This window comes from Sarcophilus harrisii, chromosome 1 (assembly GCF_902635505.1).
Source record: "Sarcophilus harrisii chromosome 1, mSarHar1.11, whole genome shotgun sequence".
Lineage (NCBI taxonomy): Eukaryota > Metazoa > Chordata > Mammalia > Dasyuromorphia > Dasyuridae > Sarcophilus > Sarcophilus harrisii.
The window spans coordinates 379971518-379984690 of record NC_045426.1 but is presented as its reverse complement, the minus strand read 5'-3'; the positions used below and the strand labels follow the sequence as shown (position 1 = coordinate 379984690).

General features: G+C 34.3%; 1 protein-coding gene across 3 annotated transcripts in view; it reads right to left on the bottom strand.

The window, feature by feature from the left end:
* Positions 1-958: 958 nt before the first annotated feature.
* The window catches only part of TPGS2 (tubulin polyglutamylase complex subunit 2), a 47528-nt gene continuing 35313 nt past the window's right edge, over positions 959-13173 (bottom strand). Inside the window, exons 4-6 of one of the 3 annotated variants that reach the window (XM_031946045.1) lie at positions 12091-12213; positions 4419-4576; positions 959-3711 (exon numbers count right to left, since the gene is read on the bottom strand). In XM_031946045.1, coding sequence (XP_031801905.1) covers positions 3484-3711; positions 4419-4576; positions 12091-12213 — 509 coding nt within the window. In that variant the 3' untranslated portion in view covers positions 959-3483. The remainder of the gene's footprint in view (positions 3712-4418; positions 4577-12090; positions 12214-13173) is intronic. The other 2 variants (XM_031946044.1, XM_031946043.1) reach the window with 2 other exon arrangements.

The following is a 13173-nucleotide window of genomic DNA, read 5'->3' as shown; positions in this document are numbered from 1 at the left end:
GACAGGCATGTTTTCCCTGCCCTCAAAAAGAGAGGACGACAAATCAAAAATTTGTGTCATTTACACAACCACTAAGCATCGGAGAATTTAAACCAACTCAGGTGAGCACTGTTTTCCTGGCTTACTCATGATTCTGGCATTCATGAAACATGCCAGCAAAGCTTTCTTTCTTTCAAGTTTAAAGACACATAAATGGAGGCAGAGCTGGTTAGCCCCTGGTTGAAACTCACAGGTGAGATCTTAATATATCCCAGGATCAGAACAAAAGGCCAGGACACAACACTAGTTATGTCACACAAGTGTACACACCTTCATTGCATATTTTGTTGTCAATAGATTGTAGGCACATATATTCCCAGAGTAAGAACTGTTTCTCTTCCTTGAACTTATAAAGCTGTTATTATATAATAAATTCCAAATAGATCAATGATCTAATTATTTTTAGAATAAGAGAAAATTAGAAGAAAACAAAATCTACTGCAGATTTTATAAAAGGGAAATCCTTATCTGGTCACTAAATAAAGTAAATTATAGAAGGCAAAAGTCATAGCAGCTCTTGAATGCTGTCTATCTAGTAGAAATATTGCAAACTGCATTGACAAGAGAGTATCCATACCACTGAAACCCCAGATAATTGATCCTTTGAAGTATTAAAGGATAGGATACAAAATAGATGAATTTATCTAAACATAACTTTTGCATAACAGAGACCAACACATGCAAAAATAAAGAAAGCAACTGATTTTTTTTGGGGGGGGAGGGGGAGTGTGTAATCATTTACTAATCACTGCTGAGAAAACTGACATCCATAACTCTATAAGGAATTAACTCAAAATCTATTTTTTGTGATAAGTAGGTAAAAAAACATAAATAGGCTGTTCTTAAAGAAGAAACACAATTATCAACTAGAATTGCTGAAAAATTCTAATAATTGGATAAATTTAGAAGAAAACTGAGAAATTAATACCCTTTCCTTTGGCAAAATTAATTAAAAGCATTAAAATTTAATGCTAATAAAAATGTGGAGAGACAGGCATATTATTACACTTCAGGTGGAACTGTAAATTTATGTGATCTTTTCAGAAAGAAATATATTATATAAAAATGCTGCAAAAATGTTTATACCATTTGATCCAGTGATCTCTATGGATAATATTGAAAGAAAAGGAAAAGATATATCTGTAAACATAGATATCCTTATAGAGTTAGTATTTGTTGAATATTAATGTGCCTTAAGAAATATAAATGTAAAGGGGTTTAACAATGCTTGAGGAACACAGCTTTCATTCCCTCTCAAATTACTGATATTTCAGCAATTTGAATAATTCAACTCAACTTCCCCAGAACTCATCATGCCAGAATAAAGACAACTATGGAGAGATCTTCATCTAATGGAGACACCAAGCAAAATAATAGTTCCCAGTTGGATGTGGTAGTTTAAATTGTGGTGTCACCTACATACAGCCAACACAAAATTGGAGAGAAAACCTTATTTGTAAGGTTTAAAGGCAAGTCAGTTCCCCTACAATCCTCATAAGTCTTGTAGGAATAGAAGAACACAAAATGATTCATATGTACAGGCAACCCTGGCTATCAAAGCTTGGCTATCAAGGATTCTGGAGATGGGAAATTTACATCTTGGGAAGGATAAAAAACAAACCAGTGCTTGCTAAGAGACTGGCATTTGTGAGGGGTGTAGGCTACAAGAAGCCATAACTAAGGCAGCATCTGCTGAAAACCACTAGAGAGTGAGAGGAATCTGAGCAAGGACAAAGCTTTATTACCAGAGGATCCTGGGGTAAAGCCAATGCTTTAGAGGGACAATCCCCAGGTCCTCCTCTTAAGAGTCTACCTGAGTACTAGGACGTCACAAGCCTAATTAAGGCTTTTTGGTGAGTCCTGTTATTCTTTTGGGGTTCTGATATGACTTCTGTTTCTTTTTGCCTATAATTACACCTATTTATTTTTTGAGCCCTATGAGCTTCTGAGTTTCAATGCTTGAATGGGAGGTGTGGGTATTAGTGGTGACTACATCTTGGTGTCTGATATTTAAGTTTCCACATTTCCTAGATGAAAGTAATAAACCAGAAAAGTAGGTAGACCTCATAAGTATACTCAGCTTCTTTGTGTCAAGGAGTTTTTGACACACAGAATATAGGAAGAGTAAAGAAATACATAAAGACTTTTACAAAGTGATGCAGAACAGATAAAGCTGAATTGAGCAATGTAAATCTAACTGTAATAGTTGGTTGATTTGTTTTAAATAGAAATTGTATCATTTAGAAAAATATACTGGAGAAAGGGCTCAGAAAGGAACACAGAAGCAAATAGTTCATTTTTATTAGCTATACTGTTTTTTTGTTTTTTTATTTTTATGTTAACTATATTGTTAAAAATAAGAGGTAATGTGATATAATGGATAGATTGCTAGACTGGGAGTTGGGAAACTATGTGTTCAAGTTCCAGTTCTAATAATTGGATCTTAACTACAAACAAATTACTTAACTTCTTTGTGCCTTAAACAATGCTGAAAGATACCAGGTATAGATTTTAATCTGCACCAGAAGTTTCCCCTTCCCCCAAATATGCAAACATTTTATAGAATCAGCAGTAAATAATCAGTGTTTATGGTTTTACTCATATTTTTTAATTCTTGCTTGTTCATTTCAATGGTTTTGTTGATTTAATAAATTTAGGGGAAAAACACACAATAGTAAAGATGTCATGGTACCTGTGTGTAGCTTTGGCAATTCAGTGTTCTTATATGATGTGTGATCAGTGACATATTAATCATTAATTAATTATTGTTTTCATCATCATTTCTCATAGGGAATCATATAAAACATAGTTTGAGATGGATTTAATGCCACCACTAAAAGAAAGTACAACAGCACTGCCTCTTCTCTTTAAAAACAGGGAAAAATGTAACACTGGTACCTGGAAAGAAATTCGAATGTCCACAAAATAACTGGAAGGCAAACAACTGGTAGCAAAGAGTAAAGTTGGATGTTTTAGAAGTAATTGCTACAAGAAAAGCACAAATGTACTTACAGCAGATCATTCATAGGAGAGGAATGTTAAGACAATCAAGGCATCATCAGTATCTGACAACAGGATCTTAAGTGTTGGAGGAATATTCTAACTTGAGGTGACATGTGTGTGTGTGTGTGTGTGTGTAGAAGAATAATACCAGGTTTCAAAAGATATTTCCTCCTGCCCAACAGGAACCAAAATTGAGTTTAGGTGGCAGAAACAATGCAATGATTCCACTTGCTGTATTATATAAACTCAAGAGGCCTGGGGATAGAACCCAGTATCTGATGCTTGGCATGAACTTCGGTGTTGATGAAAAAAATCCCTTTGATTATCTGTACACAGCCAGTGAAAGCCACATGATCACCATCTTGGTCCTGGGGTCATTCATTCATTCTTGGGGAGCCAAAAAGTTTGAAGGAGCTGGAGGTGGGGTGGGATGGGGAATACTTATTTTCTGATAGGGTTTCCAGGGAGGGGGGATGGCTTGATGACAGGAGAAGTTGATGAACCTCTCTGGGAGCTTGAGCTCTGTAGAGATGATCTCTTTTTAGAAACTAAGGTCTTGCTCTTGCTCTTGAACACCTTGCTTGGATCCAGCTTGTTCAAGAAGATGCACTCTTCTTCAGCAAAAATAGCCGTGTTATAGGTGATGGGTTTGTACATGTTGAACCATTGCTGTGGAAGAAAATAAAAGAGAGATTGAGAGAGAGACAGAAAAAGGAGCAGGGGGAGAGAAAAGAGGAGGGAGACTAGCAGTGGGGGAAAAAGGAGGCTTAGCAGGAAAACAGGGGAAGGAAAAGGAAAATGAGAAACTCCCATAAACTATCTGGAAAGTATCATTCTCCTTGGGGTGATATTGAGATCCTATTTATCTTTAATGCTCCAGAGACCATATTTCTTGTTGTCATATCTCACATATCTTAAAATGAAAGCAGTTAATATGAGCTGAGATAATGACTAAGAGAATCCTTTTTGTCAACTGATAGGTCATCTGAAAGAGGAGTTACCTCTGAGCATCTCTAAGGAGTTGTGAAGATGACAGCAATCATGTCTCTAGAACTCCCATATCTGTTATTTTAATATCACCAAGAGTCATTGGAACAGGTATTGTGGTTGTAACCTAGACCTTTGTGGTTGTGAGCCTAGAAGAAGTAGACTGACTAAGGTAACCCTGCAAGGGAGCAAATCCATGAAAAGCTCCAATCTTCTAGCTCCCTCCCTCTACTACTCTCTGGAATACTAATGGAGCACTGGAGTGCCATTGCTGGAGCACTAATGAATGCCGTAGAAAATTAAGGAGCCTCATGAAGGGTAGCAAAGTCTTGGGAGAAATTACTTAGGAACTAGAAGACCCTAAGGTGGCGAAATCCACTTGCTCTTACCCTGGCCTGTGGGCTAATGCCATAGCTGGTGAAGGCATACTGCCACTGGGGGAGGCCGAGATGAGTGATCAATAGGCGATAGTAGGTAGTGAAGGAGTCACTGAGAAAATGCCAATATAAAGCTCTGTCCAGAAACCAGATCTCAGCATCTTGGGGTGCTATTCAATAAAAGAAAAGGGAAATAAGTTAGGAATAGTCATTTTAAGTATAACTGAAATGAAATGATTATTACTGGGCTTTTGTGGGTCAGAAAAAGGAAAAAGTATAAAGGGAAATTCTCCTCTGCTAAGTCGAACTTTAATCTGAAGAGAGGAGTTTTATAATTGCCTTCTTAGAGGAAACCTGGTATCTAAATGTTTGTAAATTAAATTTGGACCAAAGAGGTCAAAAACCCTCTACCAATTATATATATGTGCATATATATACATATATATAATTATGAGTTTACCAGCTCATATATGTTTTACTTCCATTTTTCTTATTTTTAGTTGGGGGCAACCAGGTGGTGCAATGAAAAGAATGATGGGCCTAGAGTCAGGAAGACTAAACTTGAGTTCAAATTTAGTCTTAGACACTATTTGTGTGACTCACTTAACCCTGTTTCCTCATTTGCCAAATCTGGAGAAGGAAATGGAAAATTGCTCTAGTGTCTTTTCTAGGAAATGCAAAATGGGGTCAAGGAGAGTGAGACATAAAAGAAATGACTGTAAAATAATGTACAACCATTTTTAGTAATTTGTAGTACATTTTTATGTGTTTGATGATAATGTAGATTTCTTTTGAAAAGTGCCTACCTGTATCTTTTAACAATTTATCTACTGGGGAGAAGAGTGGTTCTTGTTTTTATGTATCTGAATCAATTCCTTATATGTGTGAGAATGGGGTCAAAATCACTCCCCCTCATTTTAGATTTGATATTTTAATTAGATGAGCATGTATTAAGTGTCTAATAGTGAGTATTTGTATAGCACCTTAAAGTTTATAAAGCACTTTATAAAATGTTAAGAAAAAAAAAAGCAAAAACATAAAAATATCATTTAAATCTCACAATAACTTTGTAATGGAGGTGCTATTATATTCCTTTTTGCAGATGAGGAAACTGAGATAATACCTGATTCTAATAAATCTTGGCAATTCTCATTTATAAGTTTTAAAAATATGTTTTCCAAGCTGGATTTTTTTGGTCAAGGTCTTCAGGTAGTCCAATAATTCTTAAATTATCTTATACCTTGTTATGTTAGTTCTTTCCTTTTCCCACCTCCCCCATCTTTTAACTTTATTTTATAATTCCTTGGAGTTGTTTTCTGCTTGGCACATTCTAATTTTCAGGGAATTTATTTAGTAACCTTTGCCACCTTCTTTTCTAAGTTATTCTTATTTTCATTCTTCCATATTTCTCATTTCTAAAATTTCTAAATTTTCTAAAATCTATTGTTCATTTCTTTTTTCCCTTCCTTTTTTCTTTATTTTAAACTTAAACTTAAATAGGAAAAAACGTTCCATTTCTATGTGCACAGCAGAACACAAGAGAAGATTCAAAACATAAAGCAATAAATTTCCATTTCAAGAAAGCCCATATAAATCAAATCATTGTGTCAGAGCCATCCATCTTTTTTTGCTTCCTTTTAGGTTTTCTTTTGTTTTCTGCTGTGTACTTTTTATTATTCCCCCCCCCCCCTTTCTCTCTCTTCCCTCAAAAAGGCTACAATCAAGTGCAGATATAGATATATGAACACATATCTATACCCATGGAGACATTCATACACATACATACACACACACACACATCTATATATACACACACAAATGTATATACATGCATATATAAATACATAGCTATCTATAATCATATGTATATACATATATATACATACATACAAATACAGTCATATGTGTTTATGTAAGACCATATTATGCCTTTTGTATCCTTTATTTCTTTAAAGGTAGATATAATATCTTCCTTCATAAGCTCAAGTGTTTCCAGATTTTTCTAACTCTATCAACTTATCATTTCCAACACCAAGCAATATTTCAATTTTATACTGTCTAGTTATTTTAAATAGTCTAAAACAAAGTTGATTAATATGACTGACATGTACTGTAGTTTCCCTACTTTTCTCTTTTGATTAAATCTAATTTAGTTTTAATTTTGTCTGAAATCACAATTATCATTGGTTTTTTTTTTAACATAATTTTACTTCTGTTCTTTATGTTTGTATGTATATCTTATTTCCTACCCCTCCTGACTTTTCTGCTTTATTTTTATCTAATATCTTGTCCTCCTATTATTTAACCTATCTCCCCTCCAAGGATCCTTCCCTTATCCTTTCCCACCCATCCTATTCCTCTTTATTCCATTCCCATTCATCTATACAACTTGTTCAACCCTCTCCCTATTCTATTCCTTCACCATTTTATTTATTTATAAATTTAGAAGACTTTCTAGATTCAGGCATAAAATTTGAAGAAGCTGATTTAGAATAGTCAGTTTTCTTTTTTTTTTTAAATAGCTTTTTATTTACAAGTTATATGTATGGGTAATTTTACAGCATTGACAATTGCCAAACCTTTTGTTCCAATTTTTCCCCTCCTTCCCTCTAACCTCTCCCCTAGATGGCAGGATGACCAGTACATGTTAAATATATTAAAGTATAAATTAGATACACAATAAATATACATGACCAAACCGTTATTTTGCTGTACAAAAAGAATCAGACTCTAAAATATTGTACAATTAGTCTGTGAAGGAAATCCAAAATGCCGGCAGGCAAAAATATAGGGATTGGAAATTTGATGTAATGGTTCTTAGTCATCTCCCAGAGTTCTTTCGCTGGGTGTAGCTGGTTCAGTTCATTACTGCACTATTGGAACTGATTTGATTCATCTCATTGCTGAAAATGGCCTGGTCCATCAGAACTGGTCATCATATAGTATTGTTGTTGAAGTATATAATGATCTCCTAGCCCTGCTCCTTTCACTCAGTATCAGTTCATGTAAGTCTCTCCAGGACTTTCTAAAATCATCCTGTTGGTCATTTCTTACTGAACAATAATATTCCATAATAGAATAGTCAGTTTTCAAAAAGAACCACCAAATATACATTCAGGAAAAAATTGTTGTTAAAAAAAAAAGACTTAGCTTCATCTTTATTAGCACTAATAAATGGAAACTTCTTTTAGCTAAGGTAATTTTTAGAGTCCTTTTATACAAAAACCCCAGCATATTTTGTGATAATGTAGAATAGTTTTATCCTCTGCATCCCATATCATCACACAACTATATGAAGAGCTTTCCATTTAATGGATTGTTATTAAGTTAATCAATCTTAAAACAACTTGAAAAATTGCACATAGTTCCTCAGTCATTTTTCTCAATGCAAGTAATTGTCTATGAAGCACAAAGGAGGAACCACATTTTAAACTGGTGTCTAGAGATCTGCATTTTGACCTTCCTGCTGAATCTCATGAGGGTAGATTCTAACACCCATTTTTAAAATGTGTTCAATTATATATAGAATATTTCACATAATGGTTCGTTGCCTTCAATAATTTTGCAAAATAACAAATTTCTGACAATTTCAACAACATATCATATATATGTAGCAAAATGACCAAACTTAATTACATCTGTTCTTTCATTTGCTTGTAAAATAGGAAGATTTCATTTTCTCAGTTAATTTATCACTGTCTTCACAAAAATGGAAATTCTTCTTCCTACAGTAGCATATCCAAAAGAGGTATTCCAAGCTGTTTTGCATATGATCTTAATCATATCAACAGCTATAGGTAATATGAATATTTCTATTAATCAATTAGTCTTTTAACATTTATTAATTCTTTAAGCATCCTTGAGAAATGTAAGCAATCCTTATGTAACAAACATGATTCTTGAAAAGGTTTGGTTTTTTGAACTGATTATTATTATTGGAATTTAATTTTTCTGGAAAAAATGTTTTTGTCTTGCCAAAACATTGTTTACATATCTGAAGATTTAATCTCAGGGGCAGCTAAATGGCACTAGTCCTGGAGTCAGAGGATCTGACTTCAAATCGGAACTCAGAGACTTGACAGTTACTAGCTGTGTGATTCCAAGCAAGTCACTTTACCCAATTGTCTCTCAAAAAAGAAAAAAAAAGTAATCTCATTTTCTTAAAGCTATATGCTATATTTTCATCTAAACCATTTGTACAAACATAGAAGTCTTTTTTCTTTTTTCTTGCTGAAACAATGATTTGCCAGGGTCACACAGCTAAGAAGTGTTAAGTGTCTGAGGTCACATTTGAACTTGGGTCCTCCTGACTTCAGGGCTGGTGCTCTATCCATTGTGCCACCCAGCTGCCCTACAGTCTTTTCTCTTTGGCAATAAGAGTACTTATGAATTTCAGAGACAAAGGTGGTTGTAGGAGGAGGAAGATGACATACCTGATAAATTGATTCCCACCCAGAATAGCTGATGAAATGAGTAAAGTACAGGTAAGGTACAGGTAACAGATGCAATGAAATTTTAAGTTCTTATAGTGCAAAGAACTATCTAAATTTTGTTACCATTTTATGAGATGTGAAGAAGTTCTTTAATCAAGTAGATCTAGCCATTGACTGGCTGAGCACTTATGCATGCCTTTGGTGGCCCTTTAAAAGATATTTTCAGTGTAGAAGACAGCTTTGGAAGAGGAGAGGGTGGGCATGGTAAACAGAGACAATTGAGAAGAAAACAGACCAAAGAATTCTCTTTCCTACCCCTACTATTGGTCATACCATCTTTCAGAAGAGCTGCTCACCCAAAAAAGGAGACATATCTAACAGGGATCAAATTCAGGGGACTCAACAGAGTAACATTCTCAGCAGAAAAGCTGCACCCAAAGGGAACAGTATGAGAATACTATGAGAAAAGATATTGGGCCATGCATCGTACCAGATATGAGTTCCTTGGAGGGAGGAGTTCCTTTAGCCCCAACACTACTAGGAAATCATATCTATATTCTACTCTTTCTATGACCCATGGGTAATTGTGGGACAGTACATCACAAGTTTTTGAAAGGAATAATTTTTTCCCCCTACTATTTGTTTCAGATCATTTCAGCCAAATGCTTTTGCTTTGAACTCAGTGCCTGGGTTATTTAAGGTAAACACACTGTTGAAGGCTTATAGACTATAGATTTTGTAAATTTCATTTTTTTAAAATCAGCAAAAATCCATTTTTACTCAATCCTACCTCTTCCTATCCCCACCCACATATTGAGAATGAAAGAAAAATTACTGTTACAAACATATCGAGTCAAGCAAAACAAATTTCCAAATTGATCATGTCCAAAGGAAATGTGTCTCATTCTACACTCTTAAGTCCTTCATCTCTCTCTATCAAGATGTGGGTAATATATTTCATCATTAAGTTCTCTGAAATCACTGTTGATATTTACATTGATGACAGTTGCTCATTTTTTCAAGGTTGTTTGTCTTTACCATAGTACTGTCTCCAAATTTTCTCATTCTGTTCATTTTCTGATGTATTAGTTCATATAAGTCTTCCTAGGCTTTTCCAAACCTGTCTCTTTTGTCATTTCTTACAAGACAATAACATTCCATAACTTGTTCAGTCATTCCCCAATTTATGGGCATGCAGATTTCCATTCTTCATGACTTCAAAAAAAGAGGTATACATATTTACACATCCTTAAGAATATATTATTTAAGATGAATTCCTCCCCTAAACTACCACTAATTCCTTCTTCTTCTATTTATATTTTGAGTCAGATGTATTTTGGTACTCAACTGTGCTGAGTATTTTCCGCTTCTTCTACCAAAGCAAGTGTCAGCTGATCCCTCCATCACACTCTCCTCATTTGGATAGATCCCACACATCTGAATTATGTCAGTAGGTTTTCCTTTTTCTTTCCCTTTGCCCTGTAGCATATTCTTCTTCCCTTCTCTTTGTAGCCTTCTCTTAAGATCATTAGGATAAAACAGAATAGAATTACTAGTCTTCTGATTAAATTTCATTTATGATCCCTAATGAAGATAGAGTTCAGTAGAGATATATGCATTATCTTAACACATTAAAATATAAGCAGTTTGTTTTTCTTAATTCCTATGTTTGAACTCCATATGTACTATACAATGTTAGTCTTTTCATCAAGTCTTCTCTTTCACTTTTTTCAGTTTAATTTTTTCCCCCTTTAAGATTATCAGTTTTTCTGTATAAGTTATTCTTAGCTGTACTCCTATATCCTTTACCTTATAGAACATAGTATTCTAAGCTCTCTGTTCCTTACTGAGGTGGTTGCTAAATCATGTGTGATCCTTAATACTTCCTGGCTATGTGACCCTGGGCGAGTCACTTAACCCCAATTGCCTCAGGGGAAAAAAAAAATCATGTGTGGTCCTAACTATGACTCCTAAGTACTTGAAGTTTTCTGGCTGCTTGTTTTTTTTCTTTGACCTGGAAGTTCTAGATTTGGACTATAATGTTCTTGGAAGTTTTCTTAGTTTCTCTCAGGAAGTGACTTGTGCATTCTTTCTATTTATATTTTGCCTTCTGGTTCTGAGATAATCAAGCAGGATTTTTTTAGGATTTCTTGAAGGATCAAATCTAGGCTCTTCTTCTACTCATGCATGTCAATAGCCCAATGATTATTATAGTAGCTCTCCTTGATCTGTTTTCTAGATCAATTGTTTTTGCTATGAGATAACCTTGTATTTCCTTCTCTTTTTTTCCCCCATTATTTCCAATTTTTTCTTAATACTGCTGTTGTCTCATGGAGTCATTTTTGGTCTATTCTGATCAAGGAGTTTGCTTGTGCAAAGTTTTATACTTCTTGTGACAAGCTGTTCATTCTTTTTCCAATTGTTTTATAGCTCTCTTGTCTTTTCTAGTTTTTTCCTTTAGCATTACATTTCATGGGCGGGGAAAAAAAAAAAAAAAACACTTTTTAAAACTCTTGCTTCATCTCTTCCAGGAATTCTAGTTGAATTAGTGCTCAAGCTTTGTTTTTCTGTAAAGCTTTGTATGTAGATGTTTTGAAGTTATTCTTTTATTCCGGGATTCTGTCTTAAGCATTTTTGTCACTATGGTGAAATTCACTTTTTCGTTGCTTATTTTTTAAGCCTGAAAATTTTTTTCACTTTAGATCTTGATGTTAGTGCCAAGATTCTAAAATCCTAGCATGCTGCATTGAAGGGTAGAGAAACATTCAACTGACATAAGATCCTAAACCTTTGGTACATGGAGAGAAATGGGATAAGTTGCCTTAGACTCTAACAATGATTTATCTTTCCTTTCTTGGAAAGAGTCTATTTTATTGGTGGGAGGAGCACTGGAACGAGATTGGAAGGATTTTAATTCAAACTTTGGCTCATCAAATTACTCTTTCATGCCCTGAATCTGTCTGCAAAATGAAGAACCTGTACTTGATGATATATAAGGTCTCTTTCTAGTTCTACATTGTGATTCCATGAAATATGTGACCTCTAAATTTACTTCCAAATCTAAATCCCAGGATTGTATGAAATTAAAAAATTCAAAGAATGAAATAAAAAAGATCTCAAGTTAAAATCAAAGTCAAATATGGTAATGCTTTTAAAAGCTAAGGAGGAATGATATTGTTAAGTAAATGCTAAACAATGGCATTAGGAATTCCAACCAAAGTCTTACCTATAGGATAGAATTTTTAATTTACCTGGTTTATCTTTTTTATAAACAAGACAGACTTTCCCATTTCCACTGCAGGAATCAAGTTCAAAAATTCTATTTCTCGAGTCAAAGTGTGGTTTCTCTGGATCATCTCCATTAGGTACCAACCCTGAAATTGAAAACAATGTTCAAGGAAGATGCTGGGATGAAATGCCTACACATGATTTTCCTAGGATGAAAATATCAGGAAAATAATACACAGATGCTTTGAAATTAGAAATTTTTTCAAAATGTTTTTCAAAGTTTAGTCAAATGAATTCTACATATAATAGAATATTAGATCTTTCCTGTTCAATGTCTCCTGTCCTTGTTTTCATAACCTCAAGTAGATAGGTATAGCAGAGACAACAGAGAATGAAAACTTTTGGTATCTTTGGGGACTACATTTTAGTACTACTTAAAAATATTGTCATTAAACAAATCCCAGGGTCTCTTTCTAGCATGTTCCCAAATTATTGAGCTTTGTAGGGAGGACATTATGTAAAAGATTCTCAAGGATGTAATGAACAAGGGAAAAAAAGTAAGAAAAATTTCAAACTAATTGATGATCCAAGGTCTTTATTTTATAGGAATATAAATGGAAATAAGCCTGCTTGTATTTTAGATTTTTTAAAATCTAAGTTGATTATATGTACCTATAGATAAGCTAGAATAGGGAGACAATAGGGAAACCTTCTGCAAATCCAAGGGAGAGAGCTGCCTTTGGCCCACTACAAAAAAGGTGTCCTAAAATGAGACCAGAAACCATCTTTCTTCAAATGTTAGCTCTCAATCTAACTTTTTTTGACTCAGGAACCTATTATCTTTGACAAAATAAAGATACCTTCCCCCCAAAAGGAACAAAAAGACCTATCAGAAGTTATACATGTTCTTTAGCAAAGGGCCAGAATTCATGTGACTCATAGATCTTTCTTTACTCTTCCTTCATGGAATGTCCTTTGCTATGATAATGAAAATAAGTCAACTAGGCAGTATAGTGTTCCTGGACCTGCAGTAAGGAAGACTCATCTTTTTGAGTTAAATGTGGCCTCAGACATTTACTAGCTATGTGACATTGGTCAAGTCACTT